General features: G+C 57.8%; 1 protein-coding gene across 1 annotated transcript; it reads right to left on the bottom strand.

Annotated features, from left to right (window-relative positions):
* Positions 1-5767: 5767 nt before the first annotated feature.
* On the bottom strand, positions 5768-18739 carry TNFRSF9 (TNF receptor superfamily member 9; the record flags this gene model as incomplete). Its single annotated transcript, XM_084873830.1, has 9 exons — positions 5768-7840; positions 11930-12064; positions 12529-12659; positions 13428-13494; positions 14606-14743; positions 15354-15461; positions 16600-16774; positions 18083-18137; positions 18678-18739. 9 exons carry the CDS (start codon positions 18737-18739, stop codon positions 7749-7751), a joined length of 963 nt encoding a protein of 320 aa, XP_084729956.1. The 3' UTR covers positions 5768-7748.
* Between the last annotated feature and the right edge of the window lie 8166 nt (positions 18740-26905).

The following is a 26905-nucleotide window of genomic DNA, read 5'->3' as shown; positions in this document are numbered from 1 at the left end:
TTTCCTCCTTCCGGTGAGGTCCGCCTCGTCAGGAGGCTCCTGAGTTACTGGGGAAGCGTGTCCCTAACGAGGTGCCTCCGATTCCATTCTCTCTCATCTGGGGTCATGCTGGCCCTGGGGAGGGTAGCTCCATGGCCTCAGATGTCTTCCTCTTCCCATCGGAGGAGAGGCAGGGGGTCCCCATCCGGGAGGGGTCCCCATCCGGGGGAGAGGGAGGGGTCCCCATCCGGGAGGGAGGCAGGGGGTCCCCATCCGGGGGGGAGGGAGGGGTCCCCATCTGGGGGAGAGGGAGGGGTCCCCATCCGGGAGGGAGGCAGGGGGTCCCCATCCGGGGGGGAGGGAGGGGTCCCCATCCGGGGGAGAGGGGGTTCCGGATCTCTGGGTCCCTTTCCCACCACCACTTTCTCCCTTGATCCCAAACCAGGTGTCTGGACTGAGGGAACCTACTGCCCTCTCGTGGTGGAGGGTGTGTATGGACGGACCTAAAAGTTCCTCCTGGAATCTCACCCATGGAGGTTACAGAGAGAATGCCCCACACGCGTTGTTACGTTGATATTTGAGTGTCAGCAGTAAACGGAACCTCCGTCTCTGCCCTGACCACTTTAAAACATAATTTATTTTTCAAAACCGTGATACGTTATCCCTAACAGACCACGTGTCCTCAGCACCACGTGTAAGGGCAGCTGAGGGGCCTTAAGCACCTTCACCACGCTGTGAGCAGTGACTCCCACCTCCTCCTCCACCCCCACTCCCACCCCACCCCCTCCTCCACCCCCACCTCCACCTCCTGTCCGCTCTCCATCTGGCAGACGGAAGCTGTCCCCGTTAGACGCCGAGCCCCATCGCCCGCTCCCGCCCCTGGAACCCCATCTGCTCTCTGTCTGCACAGAGGTGATGGCCCCAGCGCCCCCTGACCCCTCGGGTGCATTCTTGATCCCTCCAGCCATTCACTCACTCATTGCAGCGGGGTGGGGGGGTACTGACGCTTGCCCATTACAGCGGAGAATCAGACAGGCCTCTCTCAGCGGCTGGCAGACCACAGACAATGGACAGTTATACACTGCATGTCGTAACCTTAATTTGGAGAATTCTCCCCAGGACACTGTGTTCCAGGGGGTTTGGAAACCCTCTCTGGGGAGCTGGAACAGGGTATTAAAGCCGCCTTTCCAGTAAGTCCGTGGTCAGTCCTGGCCGGTGTGCTGGGCGGTTAAATGTCAGCACTCGGACTGAGGGGTCTCGGGTCTGATTCTTGGTCAAGGGCATGTGCCTCGGCTGCAGGTTCAATCGCTGGCCTGGGTTGGGCACATGCGGGAGGCAACCAGTGGGTCTGTCTCTTCCTCATCGATGCTTCTCTCTCACTCTCCCTCCGCCCCTTCCTTTCACGCTCTCTAAAAACAATGAAATAAATATCCTCGGGTTAGGATTTAAGTTCACGGTTAATGTGTAAAACCTGAACTTGGAACCCTTTTGTCTCCTCACTGCCTCGTCCCGCTGACCTTCAGCCACCGCCTCCTGGAGGCCCCTGTGGGTCAGCCCCCGGCCCTCAGGCCCCTCCGAGCCCGCACTGGGCGCTGGGCGCTGGGCGCTGGGCGCCGGCAGACAGCTCCGGGCAGAGGGGTCCCTGGAGGAGCTCTCCCAGCCTCTGACCAAGTGACTTCCTCACCCCCCGCCCCCCAACCCGCCTCCCCCCACCGCCCAGCCCAGAGGGCCCTCGGACCCCCATCCTACACCCTCACAGCCTGCATCTCGCCTGCTCAAGTCCAGCCAATGAGAAGAGAACCATACGCGCCCCCCCCCCCCCCAGCTAGGTTTCCCAAACTTAGCAAAAATAAATAAATAATAAATAATAGCTCCCCTGCTCCCCAGGCGCGCCCTGCAGGGTCCTGGCCTCTGATTGGTCGGCGCCGGGGTGGTCATTATCTGATGCAGCTGGTCCCGGGCGCCATGGCCTCACTGGGCTGGCTTGGCTGCTTTGCGGGGCCTGGAGCTGAACACACTGAGGCCTCCGTGCAGGTGAGAGCCTCGCGGTCCGCTGTCCTGGCTCCCGGTCACCACTGTCCCTCAAGCTTCCTCCCAGCTCATACAGCCGACACCTGCCCCGTGTCCCCCATCTCAGCTCCCCTCCCCCACACACAGGGGCGGGGCTCACAGTGGGAAAAGCCTGGGTCCCCCTCCTGCTCCTCCCGGGACCCCCCCCCCCCCGGGCCGTTCCCGGCCCCGTCAAGAGGGCGCTCGGCCCATCCACTGAGCTTGGCATCCCAGGCCCCGCGCCCGCTCAGGGAGGGTCCTCTGCGTGTCAGAGCCGCCCCTTCGCGCGGAGTCTGAGACAGACGGTCTGACAGGCTCCGGGACCATCGATCCCAAAACAGCTGTGGCCCGGCCGGGGTTAGGGGTCTCCGGTTCGACTTGGGTCAAGGGCACCTGCCAGGGCTGCAGGCTCGATCCCCAGTGCGGGGAGTGCAGGAGGCAGCCGATCAATGATTATCTCTCATCATTGGTGTTTCCATCCCTCCCTCTCCCTTCCTCTCTGAAATCAATAAAAAAAATTTTTTTTAAAGAAAGAAATGGCTATAGGGATGAATATTATTTTTTAAATATGTTTATTGATGTCAGAGAGGAGGGGAGAGGGTGAGAGAGAAACATCGATGATGAGAGAATCGTGGGTCGGCTGCCTCCTGCACGCTCTGCACTGGGGATCCGCCAGGGGGAATCAATATTGATGTCAAAACAGGACTGTTTTTATGTCCCATAAGCTGTCACTGGGAGCTGGAGAAACCCCAGACTCACACCTGCTTTTCCGGCCTGCCAGCTGTGTGCCCGGCTGTGTGCCCAGCCTGCCAGCTGTGTGCCCGGCTGTGTGCCCAGCCTGCCGGCTGTGTGCCCGGCTGTGTGCCCGGCTGTGTGCCCGGCCTGCCAGCTGTGTGCCCAGCTGTGTGCCGGGCTGTGTGCCCGGCTGTGTGTCGGCTGTGTGTCCTGCTGTGTGCCCGGCTGTGTGCCCGGCGCTGCCGGCTGTGTGCCCAGCTGTGTGCCCGGCCTGCTGGCTGTGTGCCCGGCGCTGCCGGCTGTGTGCCCGGCTGTGTGCCCGGCTGTGTGCCTGGCTGTGTGTCCGGCTGTGTGCCCAGCTGTGTGCCCGGCTGTGTGTCCAATTGTGTGCCCGGCGCTGCCGGCTGTGTGCCCGGCTGTGTGCCCGGCCTGCCGGCTGTGTGCCCGGCCCGCGCAGAAGGTATGGCGTGGCGTAGGCAGCCTTTGTGGTTTCCCTCGTGGTCTAAGGAGCTTCCTTGTTCTTGGCTGTCGGTGTGAAAGTGGTCGGTTGGTGTCTTATTATAGCTTCCCTCCCTCAGCCGGCGCCCCACACACAGACCACACAGGAGTCGCCGAGCCGGGGTTCAGGGCGCCCACCCACGGGCGGAACATCGCCTGCGGGGGAGCCTGCAGGGGGGGAGGGAGGCGCCCACTCTGGTCGCGGGGGGAGGGGGGATGGTGATCGTGGCAGAAGTTTCCATCCAGACCCGCTCAGCAGGAGCCCCAGCTTGTGCTCAAGCGCCGAGAGCGTGGACGCCCCTGACGTGCGTGTTTATTTTGGTCTCAGAAATTTACCTTCGCCAAAACCGGTTTGGCTCAGTGGATAGAGCGTCAGCCTGCGGACTGAAGGGTCCCAGGTTCGATTCCAGTCAAGGGCATGTACCTTGGTTGCGGGCACATCCCCAATGGGGAGTGTGCGGGAGGCGGCTGACCGATGTTTCTCTCTCACTGATGTTTCTGGCTCTCTGTCCCTCTCCCTTCCTCTCTGTAAAAAATCAACAAAATATATATTTTTTTTAAAAAAAGAAGAGAAATGTACCTTCACCTCTGGTCAGCTTCGTGCCCGGCGTTCCACGTTAACCCCCAGAGGGGACCCCGCTATTCCGTCCGGCCTCCCTCTTTGTGCACTGCCGCTGGGGGAGGGACTGCTGTCCCAGAGCCCCATGTGTGTTCACGTGTGACTCCCCGTGTTACACCCGAGGCACCGAGATCAGCCGTCGCACGTCGGCGGACAGAAAGCGCGGGCGGAGACGCTCCATGTTCTGTGTTTCTGATCTGGGAGCTCCCGTGTGTGTGCGGATCGAGGCCAACAGAGAAGGAGGTGCTGCGGCCCCAGGCGGCGGGGAAGCCACATCGGAATTTACAGCGTCGTGGTGGGTCTCCTGCAGACAGCATACACATGGTCCTGTTCTGTTATCCATTCAGCCACCCGATGTCTTTTGATTGGAGCATTCAGTCATTTACGTCCAAGGTTATTATTGCGAGGCACTTATAGCCATTTCTGGTTTTTGTGCCTGTGTTCCTTCTCCCCTTTTTATTTCTTTTTTTTTTTTTTATGTATTTTACTGATTTTTTACAGAGAGGAAGGAAGAGGGACAGAGAGTTAGAAACATCGATGGGAGAAAAACATCGATCAGCTGCCTCTCACACACCCCCTACTGGGGGTGAGCCCGCAACCAAGGTGCATGCCCTTGACCGGAATCGACTGGGACCTTTCAGTCCGCAGGCTGACGCTCTATCCACTGAGCAACACCGGTTAGGGCTTATTTCTTCTGTTTACAACAGTCCCTGTAGCCTTTCTGCACTGCTGGCTGGGTGGTGGTAAGCTCCCTTCGGCTGCTTTTGTCTGTGAAGCATGAGTTGTAAATTGAACCAAATGAAGAACTTCCCTCTCGTTACCAGAAAGATATGATTTGAAAGAGAAGAAACAATTTACAGACAAAACAGATATTGGCAAGACATGTATGTGGCCAATGATTATGGTCCAGAATATATAAAGAACGTGGAGGATCAATAAGAAAGAGACGGACAAGCAAGTTCTAAAAATGAGCAAAAAAAAACATAAGCAAGCGTTTCACAGAGAGGAAACACAAACGGAATGAAAGGACTTCGGTGGCGAGAGGCTTGTTAGTCATCCAGGTGACGCAGAATCTGACCTAAGTCTGACGATGGCAGAGGGAGTGAGGGTGGGGTCAGGGGGCACAGGGGCTGCTGACGAGAGCAGGAACGGGAGCCGCTGCTTTGAAGAGCCACCTGTCGCTGCGGTAACCCTTTCGTGGCTCAGAAATCCACCCCTCCACCCCCGCCCTGCACACAGGTGACAGCTTCCACCCAGGGATGCCTGGCCGGGCTGTGGGACTGTCTCCAAAAGCCAGAATCCAGCCAACTGTCCGGGAGTGGAGCGGACCCCTTTGCCAGGAGAGCACCCCCTTCCAGGCCGGAGCAGCTCCCTCCCCAGGCCCGGCGTGAAGCAGCCCGGACCGGGGGTGCGTCCTGCCCCGGGCGTGGGGGCCGGAGGAAGGCACCTCGTCCTGTGTTTCTTATTTCCCCACAAGTTAGCGCAGCCCTAGCTCCGCGGTCGGCAAACCTCTGCTCGCGAGCCACATGCGGCTCTTGGGCCCCTTGAGTGTGGCTCTTCCACAAATACCACGGCCTGGGCGAGTCTATGTTGGCGAAGTGGCGTTAGAAGAAGTTTAAGTGTAAAACATGTGGCTCTCCAGAGAAATTTCAGTCGTTGTGCTGTTGATATCTGGCTCTGTGGACTGATGAGTTTGCCGACCGCTGGGCTAGTTCATCAGGTGGAAGTTCATATGCCCTAAACCCAGAAATTTCGCTCGCAGGGGGTTTCCCTCCTGCACACAACACACATGGAAGAGCATTCACAGCGATGCCGTTCATCATCGCAAACGCCTAGAAACAGCCTGCACAGCCTTTGGTAGAAAACCGATAGATAAATTATCGTTTATTTGCAAAACTGTACACGCAGCCAAAACGAATGTCTTCCAGCTGCACACCACAGCATGGGCGCGTCTCATAAATACACGTTCGAATCCTGAGAGCAGGTTCCCGGAGTCTCCACACGGCACAAACCCCTTTTCAGAAATCTCAGAAACAAACTGAGCGAAATGAGACCGTACTGTAGAGTGTATGATGATACAATCAATGGTTTTTGTTTTTTAAAAGGAAGGCTGAGAGTGCCAGCCTCCTGAGAGAGCTGGCTCGGGGTGGGTCGGGAAGGTCGGCAGAAGACCAGGGAGAGAAGCAGCACTCAGACGGATGCTCTGACCTTGACGTTGACCTTACAGAGGGTCAGACCCTAAATGTTTTTGGTTTTTTCTTTGTGGGCCATCGAGTCCCTTGTCACAACTGTCACGTCTGCTATTGCTGTGCGAAGGTGCCGGACAGTCAGTAATAATGAGAGTGGTTTGGGTTCCAGTAAAACTTCAATCACAGCCCAGCCAATCTGGCTCAGTGGGTGAGCATGGACCTATGAACCAGGAGGTCACAGTTCGATTCCCGATCATGGCAAATGCTCAGGTTGTGGCCTCGATCCTCAGTGAGGGGCCTGCAGGAGACAGCCGATCAATGATTCTGTCCTTACTGATGTTTCTATCTCTCTCCCTGTCCCTTCCTCTCTGAAATCAATAAAAATATATATTTTTTCAAAAACTTCAGTTATAGCCGAAACCGGTTTGGCTCAGTGGATAGAGTGTTGGCCTGCAGACGGGGGGGTCCCAGATTCGATTCTGGTCAGGGCCATGTACCTTGGTTGCGGGCACATCCCCAATGGGGAGTGTGCAGGAGGCAGCTGATCAGTGTTTCTCTCTCATCGATGTTTCTGACTCTCTGTCCCTCTCTCTTCCTCTCTGTAAAAAATCAATAAAATATATTTAAAAATAAAATAAAATATAAAATAAAAAAATAAAAACTTCAGTTACAGACTCAGAAATTTGAGTCTCATGTAACTTTCTTCTTCTTTTGATATCAAGAACCACGTGAAAACTCCTCCTGGCTCCTGAGCCACAGAGAGGCTGTGGGTCTCCGATTCAGCCAGGGGAGCCAGGCACCTCCCCTCCCCCCCCCCCCCCCCCCCTCCGCAGCCCTCTGCATGGGCCTCTGGGGCTTCGCTCTGTGACTGTGTTTTGTTTGTTAGTTTATGTGCATAAAGCATTGCCTGTAACGCTTTTAAGAATAAAATGAAGTGTAAGCCCTGGCTCAGAGTGGGGGAGAACAGAGGCAGGAGGGGGGAGGGGGAGGGACCACAGACCTGCAGGGACCGTGCAATCTTCCCAAGACTCCTCCCAGCCTGGGCTCGGCCTTCCCTCCCCCGCCCTGGCTGAGACCACCGTGCTGGGGACAGACCCGACCTGTGACAATGCATGCATCTATGGCTCATTGTCACATGTCCTGTCACACACAGCCCTGAGGGATATGAGCTGGACCATTTATCTGCAGGACTGAATTTAAAACATAATTCTCTTTGAATTAAAACAAAACAAAACAAAAAAAACAGCCCTGGTCTGTTGGCTCAGTGGATAGAGCGGTGGCCTGTGGACCGGAGGGTCCCTGTTTGATTCTGGTCAAGGGCATGTAGCCTGAGCCCTGGTCGGAGCGTGTGCAGGGGGTAACCCATCGATGTGTTTCTCTCACATCGATGTTTCTCTCTCTCCCACGCTCTCTAAAGATCAATGGGAAATGGTCTCGGGTGAGGATTAACACACAAAACGGAAACCTCACCCTCACCAGCCGATGCTAGCTGGAAGGTGCCCTGAGCCACCAGCCCTGGCCGTCCTCTGAGGAAAGGGGTACAGTTTAAGGGACTTGTTGGGGGGAACCCGGGATTGTGTGGATCCGCGTTTTCAGTAGAGAAAGGTGCGACGGTGGGACCACTCCTGTTTCTCCTCTGTTTCTTCTCAGTAGCGTCCCAGCTGCTCCCGGGACTCCGCTCACAGCTGACCCTCCTCTCCTTCCTCCTCCTCGGGGAACCCGCAGCTGCAGCCGTCCTCCTCCTGGGCCGTCCGCACGGGCTTCAGGAACGCTGGGGGAGGCACAGACACGGGTGGTTGGTGGTCTGTCTGAATCATTCAACATTAACCTCCGAGGGCTCATTCCCGCGGGACAGACTTCTCCAAGGGCAGCTGTTCTCCCCTTCAATCCGAACCCGCCCGTCAGCAAGAGAGAGGTGATGCCCTGACTGGTGTGGCTCAGTGGATAGAGCGTCGGCCTGCGGACTGAAAGGTCCCGGGTTCGATTCCGGTCAAGGGCATGTGCCTTGGTTGCGGGCACATCCCCAGTGGAGAGTGTGCAGGAGGCAGCTGATGGATGTTTCTCTCTCATCGATGTTTCTAACTCTCTATCCCTCTCTCTTTCTCTCTGTAAAAAATTAATAAAAATTTTTTAAAAATGGATACAATGTTAGAGAGAAAGAGAGAGAGAGGATGATGACGAAGAAGACACGTGTGGCTGGTCTCAGGCGCGCTGAATGAGAAAGCCCATATCCGAAGGCTGTGTGTTGAGACACAAGTGTAGAGACAGGACACAGGTTCAAGGTGACTGGGGTTGGGGGGAGGGGCAAGGGCAGGGGCAGGGTTGGCTGTGAAGGCCCAGCAGAGGGAGATCTTTGTGCTCAGGGAATACTGTGTGTGTGTGTGTGTGTGTGTGTGTGTGTGTGTGTGTCTGTGTGTGTGAGAGAGAGAGAGAGAGAGAGAGAGAGTGAGTGTTTGTGAGAGAGAGAGAGAAAGTGTGTGTGTGTGTGTGTGTGAGAGAGAGAGAGAGAGAGAGAGAGAGAGAGTGTGTGTGTGTGTGTGTGAGAGAGAGAGAGAGAGTGAGTGTGTGTGTGAGAGAGAGAGAGTGTGTGTGTGTGTGTGAGAGAGAGAGAGAGAGAGAGAGAGAATGTGTGTGAGTGTGTGTGTTTGTATGAGAGAGAGAATGTGTGTGTGTGTGTGTGTGAGAGAGAGAGAGAGTGTGTGTGTGAGTGTGTGTGTGTGTGTGTTTAAATATATGTTTATTGATTTCAGTGAGGAAGGGAGAGGGGGAGAGAGTGAGAGAGAGAGAGAGAGAGAGAGGGAAAGAAACATCAATGATGAGAGAGAATCGTGGACTGGCTTCCTCCTGCACGCCCCACACTATGGATCAGAGGTCAACCCTCAGCCGGGGAGCCACGCTGGCTGGGCTAGTTCTCTGTTCTGCTTGCACGGTGGCTGTACCATCTACACCTGCGATAGGATGACACCCAACTACACACACGGCTCCGCCTGCGTGGCCCGGTGGTGGGAGCATCATCCTGGACACCAATAGGCCGTGGGTTCGAATCCCGGTCCGGGCACCTTACTAGGTTGTGGTTCCTTCAGTGGCTGGGGCATGTATGGGAGGCAGCTGATTGACATTTCCCTCTCCTGACAATGTTTCCCTCTCTCTCAGGAGTCAATAAAAACATATCCTCAGGCGAGGATTAAAACACACACACATAAAACAAAAAAACAAATATCTACACACAGTGCCCCGCGGTCCTTGCTCGGCCCGACCTCACACTATCGATACATCGAACGAGACCCTGCCCCCCCACCCACCCATGGTTCACAGCTTCCTGTGAACCCACAGTTATTTTAAAATAGAACGCTTCTAAAAATAACCTAAAGCTTTCAAAAATCGGCCTGCGGTTCCATTGCCGCGCGCTCGTCACTCACACGCGCGCACACACACACACACACACACACACACACCTCTGAAAGCCGCCATGGAAAGGTTGGAGGTTGGTTCTCGCTATGAGCTGTCAGTGAGAGCCAGAGCTGTCAGTCAGAGGCCCGGCCTCAGAAAGGGAAGCCGGAGCCGACCACGGGGAGGAGGTGCCCGCAGTGCCCACGCAGCCCACCGGAGGGCGCCCGCACGGCCAGGAGACGGGGATGGGGTGTCCCCCTCCCCCCCCCCCCCAACAGAAAGGTGCTCAGACTCGGTGGGTTTCTGGGCAGAGAGAAGGAAATCCCAGGGGTCATCGTTAGTGAAAACAGTCCCATCTCACTGAAATCAGGGAAATGCAGATTAGACCGCAGTGACATCTGCCCGCCCACCGGAGGGAGACATGGAGGCCGCGGTTAGCAGGACCGGGGGCCCAGGAGCTCTCCTGGCCGCCGGGCGGAGCTGGGGTGTCTTCGAAGGACCCAGCCGTTATCTTTCTGGATTAAAACAGCCAGAAGCACGTGCGGCGTGCGCGGAGATGGATGGACAGAAACACGGGACACCGCGGTCTGAAACAGCCCCAGCTGGACACAGCCCAAGGGCCCGTCCACGTGTGAAGGACCAGACGCATGGTGAGGTGGCCGCTCGCTCAGCAGAAGCGTTTCCAGCCACAGAAACCAACTGACCCTGCGGTCGGCAAACTCATCGGTCCACAGAGCCAGATAGCAGCAGGACAACGGCTGCCCTTTCTGTGGAGAGCCCGACTTTTTAAACGTAAACTTCTTCTAACGCCACTTCTTCACAATAGACTCGCCCAGGCCGGCGTCTTTTGTGGAAGAGCCGCCCTCCGGGGGCCAAAAAGCCACAGGTGGCTCGAGAGCCGCAGTTTGCCGACCCCGGCACTGGACGGGTCGGAATGCTCCCACGCAGCAGCAGAGAAGGCAGACCCTGAGCAGACACAGAGAGGGCGGAGCAGACACAGCCACTTGCTCGGGGCTGAAGCTGTGCTGTTCGTAGCAAAGCGATAAATGCGAGCGAGGGAGTGGCTGCCTCGGCTCTGGCCGGGGCTGCACTGGTGGGACGGAGGCCTTGTCTGGAGGGACGGCAGGGCTGGGGGCGGGGGTTAGTGACCCTGTGTCCCACCAGGCTGAGTGCTGGGTGACAGGGTCCACCCCACAGCTGCCCGTTAGGCTGTGTCCCTGAGCCTCAGTGCGCGGTGGAGAGCGTTCTGTGTGGCTTCCAAGTGCCCGTCAGTCAGGGCAGCGCGTGTTTAGGTAAGACTGCTGCTCCTGTCCCCCAACTCTGCTGCTCCTGTCCCCCCACCCCTGGGACGGTCTGGTCACAGCGCCGCCCCCTCGGCCGAATCCCTCCTGCCAACCTCGCCTGCGTCTCTGGTTCTGTCCTCGGTGGAGACAAAACCCAGGCCCGTCTATAAACCTAGAGAACATGTCCATCCATGCTCTGTAATTGGTTTGAGAGAGAGAGGAAGGGAGAGGGAGGGGAGAGGAACATCAATCGGCTGCCTCCTGCTCACCCCCTCCTGGGGCCTGAGCCTGAAACCTGGGCGTGTGCCCTGACCCGGAATCCAGTCAGAGGCCTCGTGGTCCCTGGGACGATGCTCCACCCCCTGAGCCACCCCGGCCGGGCTGTAACTTCTCTGAGTAAAAACTAAGGGGTTTCGCTGCCACGCTCCATACAGAAATAGCATCCTGGCCCAGTGCAGGGGCGCTCCTCACGTCACCCATACTGCTGGCGTCCAGCCCAGGCCCGGCACCCGCCCGGACCCCGCAAGGCCTGCGCCTGCTGCCTGCGGGGACCAGCCGAGGAGCAGGGCCGAGGGGGCAAAGGTGACTTTCTGATTCCTGTTGGCCAGTGTCCTGTGTGCACAGCTGGCTGGCCGCACACATGTGCGCACGCGCACACACACACGCACACGCACACGCACACGCACACGCACACACGCACATGCACATACTTACACTGTCGCCTTTCTAGAACCCTGGACTCTGTGCTGCCATTGCCCACTCTCTCCCACTCCGCCCTGTGGACATCTGGGCCGGGGAGCTCTGAGCTTGGGGCTCTGCCTGAGCGTAGTAGGGCGTTTAGCACCCTCCGTGACCACCCACTGGGTGCCAGCACATCACCCCCGCCCCCACCCCCACCCCCACCCCCATCCCCAGGTGGTGAAGGCCCCCTCCCCTTGGGGGCAGCACTGCCTGCGCTGACACCCCGGGCTGTTGTGACCCCGTTTCCAGAACGTAGCCCCCTCTGCCTCCTCCCCCCTCCCTCCTCCCCCCTCCCTCCTCCCCCCTCCCTCCTCCCCCCTCCCTCCTCCCTCCTCCCCCCTCCCCCCTCCCTCTTCCCCCCTCCCCCCTCCCTCCTCCCTCCTCCCTCCTTCCTCCTCCCTCCTCCCGGGAAAGCCCGCCCGGGCTCGGCTGAGCCGTGTGCTTACGCTGCTTGAGGAGGGACAGGAGCTTCCGCCGGCCCTGTTCGGCCTCCGAGAACCGCAGCACCAGCAGCAGCACCAGGGCCAGCGCAGCTGCCCCCGCCAGCGCCAGCAGGAAGATGCTGAGGGGCGGCCGGGGCCCTGGGCCAAGGAGAGAGCATGCACATGAGTTACTTACGTTCATGTCCCGTCGGCAAACCCCTCGTCCTCGGGCATCCACCCAGCTAACTTGGTAAACCTGCCCGCGTGTTAAGAAAAGAAAACTTTTCTTAAACACCTTGCCCGGCTGGTGTGGCTCAGTGGTTAAATGTCAGCCTGTGAACCAGGAGGTCAGGGTTCGATTCCCGGTCAGGGCACAGGCCCGGATTGCAGGCTCCATCCCCAGTGGGGGTGTGCAGGGGGCAGCCGGTCCACGATTCTCTCTCATCGCTGACGTTCCTCTCTCTCTGCTCACTGGGGAGGGTATCAGACTCAGTGCCAGACAGGCCCCGAGGCCAGCGGAGGGAGATGGTGCCTCGAGGGCAGAGCCGGGACCTGTGAGGGGTCGGGTCCCAGCGGGCACGGCCACCCCCAGCCACACAGACCCGAGGGCGACACCCAGCTACCTGGCTCCGGCGCGGGGGTGGGCGCGGGGGCGGAGGGGGCGCCGGGGGAGACACCCGTCGGGCGCGGCCCGCACACCACGTCCCTCTCCTTCGTCCCGTTCACCAGCACGGCCTTCCCGTCCCGGGCGCAGCTGGAAAGGGTTCGAGTCAGTGATGCAGGTCCAGATGGTGCCAACGGGGCACACTGCGGTCCCCGCCCCACGAGGCAGCCTGGTCCCACCCACGTGTGAGCCTGGGCTCCTGAAGACTTTAAAAATATTTTTAAAATATTTTTTTATTGATCAGAGAGAGAGGGAGGGAGGGAGAGAGAGACATAGATCCAAGAATGAACCATCCATTGGCTGCCTTCTGAGTTCCCCCTAAGGGGCATTGAGCTAACAACCCAGCCTGTGCCGGGATCGGGAATCGAACCTGTGGCCTTTCCACACACACACAATGATGCCCAACCCACTGAGCCACACTGGCCAGGCCACGCCGGTGTTAGAGGGGAGCACGCAGCTCTGACCGGAGGCTCGGCATCATTTCCAGGGAAAATGCCCACTTTGCTGAGCCAGGCGCTACCCGGTACTGTGCCCACCCTGCCTGGGGGCGGCGGGCTGTTCTATTCCCGATAGATTTCAAAAAGCCTCGCTGAGTCTGGCCGGTGTGTCACCCTATGAGCCAGGAGGTCACGGTTCAATTCCCAGCCAGGGCGCCTGCCCGGTTACGGCTCCCTCCCCAGCAGGGGGCGTGCAGGAGGCAGCCGATCGATGTCTCACCCATGTTTCTCTCTCTGGCTCCCTTCCTCGCTCTCCAAAACCAATAAAAACATTTTTCTTAAAGCTCCCGCGATAGCACTGCTTGTCTGTAAGAGAATTAGCCCAGCTCCCCGCGGTGTGGCAGAGGGAAGTGATACGCACTCCGTCCACGGTCGGCAGGTGCCCAGGTTCTGGTCGTTGAATGTCCCCGGGTCACAGTCTCTGCAGCCTGGCGGGGAAATTTCAAAAAGCCGCCGTCAGAAAGGGAGGGTTTCCACCATCTCGTCACTGCCCTGCGGCGGCCGCACTTCCATAGCAACGCCCTGACCGTGACCGTAAGCCGCCCTGCACAGACTGTTCGAGGAGTCTTACACCGAGCCCTGAGACGCAGCGGGTGTGCAATGCTGGGTCCCGGGAGGAACAGAGGTGCTTACTCAGAGCCCGGGAGCCCGTGCACGAATCCGTGCACCGCGCCTCGCTGCCCGCCCCCGCAGCTCTCCGCCGCTGCCCGCCCTCCCTCCGCCCCCTCCCTCCGCCCCCTTCTTAGCTCACTGCCCTGCCCTCCTGGAGCTCTCCGCCCCACCCTCCTGCTGACCCGGGACCGGTCGTTACGTGGTCGGTAGTTATGCTTCCTGGTGTAACGGCCATTTGCATATTCCCTCTTTACTAGATGGGATAGTGTCCTGTATGCTATTAGCTTGTGACATCGCCGCAGTGCGTCTGTGCTAAGGACACGTTTAAAAGACACACACACACACACACACACACACACTCACACTCACACTCACACACACACACTCTCACACATACACACACAGAGAGACACACACACACTCACACACAGACACACACACACTCACACACACAGTCACACACACACACACACTCTCACACATACACACACAGAGAGACACACACACACTCACACACAGACACACACACACACTCTCATGCACACACACACACTCACACACACACAGAGACACACACACTCACACACAGACACACACATACTCTCTCACACACACACACTCACACATACACACACAGAGAGACACACTCACACACACACACACTCACACTCACACACACACTCACACTCAAACACACACTCACACTCAAACACACACACACACTCTTACACACACACACACTCTCTCACACACACACACTCTCACACACATACACACACAGTCACATACAGTCACACACACACAGTCACACACACAGACACACACACAGTCACACACACACAGTCACACACACACACTCACACACTCTCACACACACACACACTCAACTGCACAATGAGGGTCTCAGAGCCCGAGCTGCACACCCACCGTGGGCCGCGGGCTCCCGGCCGGGCCCGCAGTCGGGCTCGCACTGGGCGCAGCCGGCCCCGCGGCAGCGGAGCCCCGGCTGGCACTCGCACTCGGCGTCGCTGGTGGGGGAGCACGGCCTCTTCGTCCTGAAAACACCTGCAGCCCCGGCACGTCAGGTGGCCCCGCCCGGGGCAGTGCGCTGCGGGGAGACCCGGCCCCTCTGCCCGCCGTCCCCAAACGCCCCGGTGCGGCTCAGCGGGCAGAGCAGCGCGCAGACCGAGGGTCCCGGGTTCGGTTCCCGTCAAGAGCACACGCCCGGGTTTGGGCTCAGTCCCTGATGCGAAGCGTGCAGGAGGCAGTGATCAATGATTTTCTCTCACCATGGATTTCTCTCTCTCTCTCTCTCTCTCTCTCTCTCTCTCTCTCTCTCTCTCTCTCTCTCTCTTCTCCCTCCCTCCCTCCCTCTCTCTCCTTTCCTCTCTGAATTCAGTCAATATATAGTTTTCAAATCTTTCTAAAAATGTTCCCAGCGGCCTTAGGATAAAGTGTGCTTCCAAGTCCCCACAGGAGACACGTTTGCATTTCGCTGATGGAAATGTTCTCTCTTGTCGAACGACTGATTCCTCTGACACTCAGGAAGCTCAGGTCCACACGCAGTGCCGTGACCGCGACCGCTCTTCCCGGGGCGGCCTACGGACGGCGGACCCGCCCTCGGACCCCTGGCCACGGGAGCCATCCCCTCGGGAACACGTTTTGGGGGGCCTACCTTCGCAGCGCCGGCACGGCTGGCAGGCCTCCTGCCCGGGGGAGCGGGAGAAGCTGCGGGGGGGACAGGGGACGCAGGCCGGGCTCCTGCTTTTCCCGCAGAAGGTACCTGGCGGCAGAGCACAGGGGGCGTTTGGCAACGGTGACCGCGGCCGGACGCCTGTGATTTCACAGGAAACGAGGGCCTGAGACGGCCGTCGTTCCCCAGCTGCCACCGGGAGAGGCTTCCTCTGCTGGCGGACTTCTTAGAAGTACACCTGAGGGCCCTGGCGGTGTGGCTCAGCGGGCAGAGCGTCCGCCTGTGGACTGAAGGGTCCTGGGTTCCATCCGGTCCAGGGCACAGGCCTGGGTTGTGGGCTCGATCCCCAGTAGGGGGCGTGCAGGAGGCAGCTGATCAGTGATTCTCTCTCATCATTGGTGTTTCTATCTCTCCCTCTCCCCTCCTCTCTGAAATCAATAAAAGTATGTTTTTTGTGTTTGTTTTTAAGTGTACATGTGGGCCCTGGCCCGCTGGCTCGGCTGGTGGGAGTGTCAGCCCATACAGGAAAGGGTACAGGTTCCACCAATGTTTTTCTCCCCTCTCCCCCCACACTTCCTTTCTCTCTAAAAAATATCCTCGAGTGAGGATTAAAAGAACATTTTTAAAGTATAAATTTGCAAGATCGCCCTCAGCAAAATCACAGAAATAAGAATAACAAAGTGCAGGTATTGCAACAAATAAGTCAACAACAGCAACAAAAAAATAGTTTCCTTCGTCTATTGAATAAAACAGAATGATTTCTCTTAATCAATCCAGGAGATCAATATGATGGGAGTCAGGGGGAGATCAACATCCTTCATTAATACCTGTGCCTGCCTCCCCCCCCCCACACACACACACGCCCACCCCCCCCACCCCCCCACACACACCCTCCGCCCTGCCTCCTCCTTGCTCCCTGTGTGTCCGCAGTTGGAGCCCAGGGCCTCACACACACACACACACACACACACACACACACGACTGCCGTTCCCGGGGGCTGGCCATGGGCCTGCACTGCTGTTCCCCACCTGGGGTCCTCCCAGCACCCCCTGAGCCAGGTTCCTGTTACCCCCGGTGACGAGGCTGGAACAGTGGCATGGCTCGGTCTGTATCCCAGAAGCACTTGCATGTAAACGTGTACAAGGTCATCCACGCAGAGCGCCTGGCCCCGACCACGTGCCACCCGCCCACGTCTCACTCAGCCGCCCGCGTGGTGACGGGTCCTCACCCGCCGGGCAGTCCCGGCAGGAGCCCTGCCCCGACCGCACCCTCTCCACGCTCAGCACCAGCAGCAGCCCCGCCACGAGGGGGTAGTGCCCGCGGCCCATGATGGTCTTGGCCTTGGTCTTGGTCTTGGTCTCGCCCAGAGATGATGCAGCAGAGCAGACGGTCCCAAATGTGCCCTGCAGAGGGGAGACGGGGGCAGGGATGGGCGGTGTCTCCTTCTCCCGCACACGGCCCGGCCCCCACCAACTCCGCCGGGACCGGAGGTGTCGGGGACAGTCACACCGAGAGGGAGCCCTGCGCCCGGAGGGACAGTCACAGGAGAGGGGGCCCTGCGCCCGGAGGGACAGTCACAGGAGAGGGGGCCCTGCGCCCGGAGGGACAGTCACAGGAGAGGGGGCCCTGCGCCCGGAGGGACAGTCACAGGAGAGGGGGCCCTGCGCCCGGAGGTGTCGGGGACAGTCTGTCAGGAGAGGGGGCCGTTCCCAGGGACCTCCCTGCGGGGACCAGGTCACTGCACACACGGCAGCCGTGCCTGCTCCCTCGGCCGGAGGGACGCTGCCCGGCACGATTTGCTGAAACACAGAAGTCACCACAGCAGAACTTTTGGGGACTTTCTTGGCTGCTTAGCACTGGCATCCAGATGTCCACATGCCGGCTGCCGGCTGCCCCTCGGGGCTGAGATGCCGGGAGGGGACACCTCCCGATCGGCTCCAGGAGAAGACACCCCGTCTTCCTGTGCATCCACAGCACCGGGGATGCCAGCCCCCTCTCCGCCCGCTCCTCCTCCCATCGAAACTTCTCAGCTGTCCTAACGGTGTGGCTCAGCGGAAGAGCGTCGGCCTGCGGACTGAAGGGTCCCAGGTTCCATTCCGGTCAAGGGCATGCACCTTGATTGTGGGCACATCCCCAGTTTGAGGGGGGGTGTGTGTGCAGGAGGCAGCTGAATCGATGTTTCTCTCTCATCGATGTTTCTGACTCTCTATCCCCCTCCCTTCCTCTCTGTAAAAAAAAAATCAATGAAATATATATATATTGTATATTTTTAAAAACACTTTTAAACTGTTCAGTTACACGTGACATTCGCCATTCTGTCGGTTTCAGGTGTACACCACAGTGGTCAGTACACCACAGTGGTCAGACATTCGTGTCACTCACAAAGGGACCCCCGGTGGGCTCGGTGCCCACCCACCCGGCACCACACATCGTTATCACAAAAGCACTGCTGTCCTCGCTGTGCTGTGCCCATTTTCTGAGCAGATGTATCTGCTCCTTTTGAGATTTGAAGCTCATAGAGTCACAAATCTAAGGAGGACACAGGAAAAAAAAATCTCTTTTGCGATGTGTATTTGATCTCTATTTCGTGAGCGAGGGGAGAGAGGATGTTAGCAATTAGAAGGGGGAAACGTCCAGAAATGTCACAAAGTCAACAAAGCCTCCCTCCATCCTCACCCCAGCCGGACCCCTGTCCGCCCCGGACCACCAACCTGGAGACGGCGCCTGTGGAGGAGCTGTCCGGACGTCTCTGGAGCAGCGAGAGCTCTGAGAGGAGAAAGCCTGACAGGTTAGACACCCAGGGGCGCCGGGTGACTCAGCGGGGGCGGGGCCTCCGGGAAATCCCCGCCAGCCCTGTGGGGAGCCCGCTGGGTGTCTGCTGACCCCAAACCCCTCAGCCGATGGCATTTCAGACCTTCTTGGAAGCACTCTCCGCAGTTGGGTATGTTCAAGGTGACTGGTGAAGAGACTTTGTCCCTTTCTGTAACTCTGAAGGAGAGGGGTGACACCCGCCTCAGAGGGAGGGCCAGCCCTTGTGCACTGCGCTGCCCCCTGGCTCTCATGGCTGATGGAGCCACAGTGTATCCCAGGCTGATGCAGCCACAGTGTATCCCGGACTGATGCAGCCACAGTGTATCCAGGACTGATGCAGCCACAGTGTATCCAGGGCTGATGGAGCCGGAAGCCCTGTTCTTGCAGGAATCTTCCTGCGCCAAGCCTCTAGTCTCATGTAAACGCCATCGCACAGGATGTGTGCTGGTGCCGGGTGTACGTCACGCAGCCTGTGTTATCAGCGTCCAAACGCACCCTCTCCTGGACCACTCCTCCTCGGGTGCACCACGCTCTGCCCTGCTGGTGCTGAGGGCCATCTGAGCTGCTGCCACTTCTCCACTCCTGCTCGCAATGTTGCCGTGGACACCTGTGTGCAGGTGTTTGTGTGGACATGTGTTTCCGGTTCTCTCTTTAAAAAAAGTGTTGTGTTAATCCTCACTCCAGGGTATTTTCCCATTGGTTTTTTTTTTGGGGGGGGGGAGGGAGGGCGGGGGAGAGACAGACAGAGAGAAGCATCTCCTGCAACCGAGACCCGTGCCCTCGGCCGGAATCCCACCGGAGCCTTCAGCCCTCGGCCAGGGCCGGTCCGCGGAGGGAACCGGCTCGGGCTCCGCTCTCCGAGTGTGTGCGGGGCGTGGAGGCGGGCACCGCCCGGGTTTTACTTCACTTTTGCGGAAACTGCCAGGCTGTCCTCCACAGTCGCCGCACCTTTTACATTCCCACCGGCGACGCATGAGGGTTTCAGTCTCCACGTCCTCGCTGCCACGTGTTATTCATTTTAATGAAAATAAACGTACAGCCCGGCCGGCGGGGCACAATGGTGGAGCGTCGACCTATGAAGCAGGAGGTCACGGCTCCCAGGTCAGGGCACACGCCTGGGTGCGGGCTCGATCCCCAGTGTGGGACCTGCAGATGGCAGCTGATCCATAATTCTCTCTCATCGTGGATGTTTCTATCTCCCTCTCCCTTCCTCTCTTGGATCAATAAAAAATATACTTAAAAAAAGGAATTGAGCCGAAACCGGTTTGGCTCAGTGGTAGAGTGTCGGTCTGCGGTCCAAAAGGTCCCAGGTTCGATTCCGGTCAAGGGCATGTACATTGGTTGCGGGCACATCCCGCAAGGGGGTGTGCAAGAGGCAGCTGGCCGATGTTTCTCTCCCATCGACGTTCCTAGCTCTCTCTCTCTCCCCTTTCCTCTCTGTAAAAAGTCAATAAAATATATTTAAAAAAAAAAAAAAAAAGGAATTGATTACACCGTTTTAGCAGGTGTAAAGTGCTGTCTCGTGTGGGTTTGGTCTGCTGCCTTCACCCCAGTTTTACCACCCCCCCTCCGCCGTGGGGCAGCAGGGGGTGCCCGTGGGGAATGCCCACGTTCCCTGTCGGCCGACGGATGGCATCGAGGCTCAGGGCACGGGTGGTCATGTGACCTCGCGCAGGTCTCTTAACGCCCTCAGTCTCCGTCCTTCGAACCCCCCTTACAGACAGCTCCCCCTCCTCCCCGAGCGAGGGGCGAAGGAGACAGCGAAGCCAGGCCCTGAGCTGGCGCCCGGCCTGTGGTCGTTCGGAGCCGGAGGCTCTGAGATGCCCCTTCCCGCCGCTCAGACCGGCAGCCGGGACTCCGCCCAGAGCGGGTGGCAGAGGAGGAAACACTGCCCGGCTCCTGCAGAGCGAGTCCCCGCCCGCACCCGGCCTCCGCTGACCCCCTGCGGCCGGCACGCTCCTAGCCAGCGGCCTCCCCGTGGGCAGGCGGTGTCTGCGTGTGACCCCGTGTGACATCTCCCTGCCGCCCATGGGGCTCAGGGCTGCTCCCTCGCCGCCTGGTGCGGCTCCTCTGTGGGCGGAGCTGTCGCCGCCCCTGAGAATGACACGCAGTTTCCCAGCACAGTCATCAGCTCTCGAGGTGAGCTGGTGGGCTGCAGCCCTCCCTGAGCTGAGACCCTCCAGACACCTCACACCAGGCACCCTCAAGGCCTCCCTGAGCTGAGACCCTCCAGACACCTCACCATCCACGGGCACCCTCAAGCCTTCCCTGAGCTGAGACCCTCCAGACACCTCACACCAGGCACCCTCAAGCCTTCCCTGAGCTGAGATCCTCCAGACACCTCACACCAGCCACCCTCAAGCCTTCCCTGAGCTGAGATCCCCCAGACACCTCACACCAGCCACGGGCACCCTCAAGCCTTCCCTGAGCTGAGACCCTCCAAACACCTCACCAGCCACAGGCACCCTCAAGCCTTCCCTGAGCTGAGACCCTCCAGACGCCTCGCCAGCCACAGACTCCGCTCCACTCAGACGCGCTGCTGAAGGCCCAGCTCCCGCTGTTCGCAGGGGGCGATGCGGCTCTTATTGGATGAGATGGTCGGGGGCGAAGGCACTTGCTCTCTGACCAGCCACAGGGTCCTCTTGGCACACATTTCCTTTGCTCTGAGGCGGCAAGCATGTCATCTTGTCCACGCAGGCTGCCCAGACCACATCAGCGACGACCCCAAGCAAACATCAACAGTTTAGCAAGTTTAGCGATAATATGTCTCATCGCCTTCTAGATCTTCAGCCACGGAATGGATTTTGTTTTATTTTCATTGACTACTAGAGGCCCAGTGCATGGAAATTCATGCCCGTGCAGGAAGCAGCCGATCCATATGTTTCTCTCACATCCATGTTTCTCTCTGTCTTTCCCTCTCTCTTCCACTCCCTAAATATCAATGGGAAAATATCCTCAGGTGAGGATTAAAAAACAAAAAACAAAAAACTATCGTTATGCCCTCGTTGGTTTGGCTCAGTGGAAAGAGCATCAGCCCGTGGACTGAAGGGTCCGGGTTCGGTTCCGGTCAAGGGCATGCACCTTGGTTGTAGGCTCGATCCCGGCCCTGGTCAGGGTGTGTGTGAAGGCTGCCAGTTGATGGTCTTTCTCACATCAATGCTCCTCTCTCTCCCCCTCCCACTCTCTGTAAAAATCAATGGAAACATATCCTCAGGTGAGGATTAAAAAAGTAACAATAATTTAAAAAGAACTATTGTGACTCTTCTAACGTGAAAGAAACAGAGCTGAGCGAACTGGTGTAACCGAGCCAGTGTCGGGGCAGCTGTGGGGGGCTTCCCCTGGGCCAGGCGCTGGCTTCAGCTCCGGGACCCCCCTTGCCTGACGGTACCCCGCCGGCCAGCCCTGTCTTCAAGGCCCTGGATGAGGCAAGACAGCGCCAGGACATGCATTAGTTTCCTTGTGAGCTTTTCAGTGGTCGTCAGTTTACCCACCAAATCATTCCACTCCTGTGCCAGCCATCTCTTTCTCCGTGAGATCTGCCTCCTCCTCGCGGTTTACATGCCCATGGGAAATCACTGCCTGAACCACTGGTTTTCTTTTTCTTCTTTTTTTTTTTTTAAATATATTTTATTGATTTTTTACAGAGAGGAAGGGAGAGAGATAGAGAGCCAGAAACGTCGATTAGAGAGAAACATCGACCAGCTGCCTCCCGCACACCCCCCACCGGGGATGTGCCTGCAACCAAGATACATGCCCTTGACCAGAATCCAACCCGGAACCATTCAGTCCACAGACCGACGCTCTACCACTGAGCCAAACCGGTTTCGGCTGAACCACTGGTTTTCACTCAGATTTCTCTCAGTTCAAGGTTGCCACACTAAACCAGAGCTCCCACGTACGTGTGTATAGTTCTGAATAGTTTACACGTGCCTCCTGGGCCTATATAATCTCCATGTTCCATGTTACTATCCTCAAAGGTGGTTGTCCAGGGTCACCAGCTAGCACGGGGCAGAGCTGGGCTTGAACCCAGACAGGCCGGCCTCGGCGGGCGCACACACTCACTCTGCCCCGTGTGAGGGAAGGAGAAGCCGGGGATGCGGCCCAGCCTCGTCCTCCCGCTCCCTCCCGGCTCCCGTGACCTTGGCCCGGGCGATCTGACTGACTCAGAGGCTCTGCATCAGGCCTGCTCACTCCTGTGAATGAATCAAAAGAAGCGTTGACTCAGCGCCACGAGACCGTCAGCTCGGCGGTTTGAGAGCCACCCCGGAAACCACATTGATCTCATCGACGTGAATGAGTGCCCAGAAGCTGATCGCTCATCCGCTTCAAGACACGTTATCAGGAGCGGGATCAATAGCCCTTAGTAGCCGCCTTTGGAGGGAGCCAGACTAACTGCAAAATAACAATAAAAAACCGGAGCATGGACGTAAACAAGTGTTCTGTATTTTTTAACTTTATGTTATTGATTTTAGAGGGGGAGGAGGAGAGAGAAACATGGATCAATTGTCTCCCACACTCACCCCAATCAAAGATCAAACCCACAACCTGAGCATGTTCCCTGACATACCCAGGAGTCAAGCCCGCCACCTGTTGGTTCATGGGGTGACGCTCCAACCCACTGAGCCACACCAGCCGGGGCTGCATCCTGGGGAGAGTGTTGTCACGTCCACCGAGGGGAGCGTGTGCTTCGGGCCGCACAGGACACTGTGCACAGAGCAGTTCCGCTCCAATGAATGCCATTGCCGGGTCTGGTGACTGCGCCCAAGGCCCGGCCCTGCCTGCGGGTGCCATGCCGGCTCCCGGCTCCCAGCAGTGACATAACCCTCAGGAAGGAAATTATAAATATGGAAATCTCTCCAATTGTTCCATAAACTCCCCCCCCCCCCCCAAAAAAAGAGGCAAGACAGCGTCAGGACATGCGTTTTGTTTCCTTGTGAGCTTTTCAGTGGTCGTCAGTTTACCCACCAGACCATCCCACTCCTGTGCCAGCCATCTCTTCCTCCGTGAGATCTGCCTCCTCCTCGGGGTTTACATGCCGATGGGAAATCACTGCCTGAACCACTGGTTTTCATTCAGATTTCTCTCAGCCCTAACCGGTTTGGCTCAGTGGATAGAGCCTCGTCCTGCGGACTGAAAGGTCCCAGGTTTGATTCCGGTCAAGGGCATGTACCTTGGTTGCAGTCACATCCCCAGTAGGGGGTGTGCAGAAGGCAGCTGATCCATGTTTCTCTCTCATCGATGTTTCTAATTCTCTATCCCTCTCCCTTCTTCTCTGTAAAAAAAATCAATATTTTTTTTAAAAATATTTCTTTCAGTTAAATGTTGCCACACTAAAGAGTTCCCACATACATGTGTATAGTTCTGAATATTTTATACATGCCTCCTGGGTCTATATAATTTCCAAGTTCCATGGTTACTATCATCATTCTCTAGCCCTCATCAAGTTAACAAGCTCAATTTAACACAAATTTACTGAAGATCGAACACAAGTGTACGTGATCTGACCCACCTACTTCTGCTCTGAGTCCTGCCACCGCCTCCAGGCTGTCTCCCTTGCTTGCTGTTCTTTTTTTTTTTTTTTTTTTAAGATATATTTTATTGATTTTATGGAGAGAGAAAGGGAGAGGGAAAGAGAGATACAAATATTAATGATGAGAGAGAATTATTGATCGGCTGCCTCCTGCACACCCGCAGCTGGGGATGGAGCCCGAAACCTGGGCGTGTGCTCTTCCCGGGAATGGAACCCCGACCGCCTGGTTCCGAGGTCGATGCTCAACCACTGAGCCACACTGGCTGGGCCCTGGCTTGCTGTTCTTTAAGGCGCCACAGGCCCTCCTGCTCCAGGGCCTTCCCTGTGCGGTTCCCTCCTCTGAAATGCTCTCCCTCCCACGTTCTCCGGGACCTGCTCCCTCCTCCTCCTCAGGTTTCCTCCCCAGAAAAAGCCTTCCTGGACCGCTCTCTGAAAGAACAGCCCTCCCCATTCTCCATCTGCTCTCTCCCCTTTATGCTCCTCCATCAAGCACGTCACCCCCAGCACATGTGGCTCTCAGTGCGTTGGTTCATGGTTTTGCAGTGAGAAGGCAGACAGACAAGAGCAGACGGAGGAGGATGGGCCAGGGCAGAAGGTCACAGGCGGAAAGCCCCGGGTGCCTAGCAACAAGGGACAAAACTGGGAAACAAGGACCAGCCCCCAGGTGAGCTTCCCTCCCCTGGATGTGGGGTCCTGCGGGTCAGACCCCCCCTGGCCTTTCCCGACGGTGCTGCTGGTCGTGAGGGTGAGGCCCTTGGAGGGGAACAAGGGGCAGAGGACAGCCCTTCACACCAAATTGTGTGTCAGCACCTGTGCGCAGTTGTGTTTCAGCTCCAGGCCCAGACAAGAGCAGCACCTGACAACAACGCCATGGCGGCCTGGGGACCAGCTGCGAGGACTGATGACCCCCTGGCACCGACCAATCAGCTATTGGAACCTGAAAGGACACTGGGGAAAGCCGAGGAGCTGCCTGCTGGGATCCCCCCTGAGACCTCAGATCAGCACCCCGACTTTCTCTGTGGAGCACACCCGCCTGCCTCCCCAGGACCTGTCCCGTCTGTCTCTCCTGAGCTCCCAGGGCCCTTTGGTCTCTGTCACTGGTTTCCTGGGCCCATTTCTGCCACAGCTCACTCCCCCCAGTGCCCTTCTTGGTAAACTCTCTCCTAGAGCTTGACCTGGGCTCTGGATCTCTCTTAGCCTGAACTCAAATCCTGAGGTTGCTGAACCCGGGTCCAGTCTGACTCCACCGGCCTGACCCCCGGTACCGTTTTCACTGCCAATGGTTTGCCTCCTCCCGAAAGGACATATGCTCCATGAGACGGGCTTTCTCAGCAGTGCCCGGCATGACGGGCACACAGTAAATGCTGAGGGTTTTGTTGTTGTTGTTGTTTTGTCTTGTGAGGCATATATAGATAAGGCACCATCCCAGCAGCCTTCACAGCCTAGAGGGGATTGAAGAAGTTTACACAAATAACTGAGTCAGGGCAAAGAACTGTCCTAAGTAGAATCTACAGAGAAAGTTCCCTGGAGGGACTGGCCCTGGGACGGGGATTTCCAGCGTGGATAACACATGGACAAGCGGCACGGAAGCAGGGGCATTCCAGGAGAGGAAACTGCGGAAGCATGAAGGAGACAGAGTCCCGGGTATGTGAGTGGGGGAGAGGTAGGTAAGAATGGAAGATAAGGCAGGAGAGATGTTCGGGCACCGTGCGGAGATGTTCAGTCCCTTACATGGGAGGGCCCTGCCCAGGTCAGCAGGCCCACAGGACCGTGCAGACATGCCAGACATCACCCCAATCCTCTGTCCTCACCCTGGGCGCAGGCGTGGCTTCCCCACCTGCAGAGTAAGCGAGCCTCGAGAAGAGGGAAACACGCACCAAGGGCAAGGGCGGGGAGTCGGGGCCCTTGGCCTGGCCCCAATGTGTCCTGCTGGATGGAACGCTGGGCGCTCTGCCCACTGAGAGGAGCGCTGGCCTGGCTCCAGGGTCGCTGAGTGCTGCTGAGATTCCGGGAACCCGAAAACGTCAGGGGAGCAGCAGCAGAATAAAAAAACTCAACCGGAAGGAAAGAGAAGGGGCTCAACATGTCAATTCCTTTGGGTTTGTTGTTTTACGTAAGATCTCAGCAGGTCCTCGCCGAGTTTCTGGGCAGGCGCTGCTATTCACATTTGACAAAGGAAAGGTGTTTTGTTTTGAAATATATTTTTATTGATTGCAGAGAGGAAGGGAGGGGGAGAGAGAGAAAGAAGCATCATTGAAAGAGAATCATTGATTGGCTGCCTCCTGCAGGCCTCACCCTGGGGATGGAGCCCACAGGCTGGGGATCAAACCGTGACCTGGCTCACAGGTGCATGCTCAACCTCTGAGCCAGGCTGGCCGGGCAGGAAAGGTGTTTTTAAAGCTTTCCTTTTTCTTTTGTAAATATATTTTATCGATTTTTTTACAGATAGTTAGAAACATCGATGAGAGTGAAACATCGATCAGCTGCCTTCTGCACACCCCCTACTGGGAATGTGCCCTGCAACCAACGTACATGCCCTTGACTGGAATCGAACCTGGGACCCCCTTCAGTCCACAGGTCGACGCTCTATCCACTGAGCCAAACCCTTTTTTAAAGCTTTGATAACCCATTATTGAAAGCCTCATCAGATCTTCATCTTTCCTTCCAGAATTAAGATGCCAGGAAGGGCAGAGCATGGCAGTTAAGTGTTTTCCGAGAGCGGAGAAGCAGAAGACGGCGGTGCCTCCGCCCTCAAGGAGGTGATGGATGCACCGGACGCAGCTGAGCCCGGACGGCGACGCTCCGGACACCCCAGACTCCGGGCGGGAGCAGGTTCAGGGCCGCCTGCCCCCTCGCGCATGCGCAGTATCGTACACCTGGGAGGAGGCGGTGGGAAAGGTCGACTTCCTGCCTCTCACTCCCAGGCCACCGCCTCCCCCGGCGGCCCGCGGGGCGGCCAGGTGCGGCGGGAACCCCAACGTGATGGGCCGCGTCGCTCACACACTTCCCGGGGCCCACCAAGGAGCTCGGGGCGCCGGCCCGGCGGTGGACGTGACCGCACACAGCGGCCGACGTCTGACAACGCGACCCGGGGTCTCGCCCCCTCACGCCCCGCCCCCTGCGGCCCGGCTCGACCAATCCCGAGCGCCGAGGCGGATGGAACGGACTGACGTCACTGCGGGTCGACCCGCCC

This window comes from Pipistrellus hanaki (genome assembly GCF_964339955.1).
Source record: "Pipistrellus hanaki genome assembly, chromosome: 2".
Taxonomy (NCBI): Eukaryota; Metazoa; Chordata; class Mammalia; order Chiroptera; family Vespertilionidae; genus Pipistrellus; species Pipistrellus hanaki.
The sequence above is the reverse complement of the archived record's forward strand: the minus strand, read 5'-3'. Positions and strand labels throughout refer to the sequence as shown.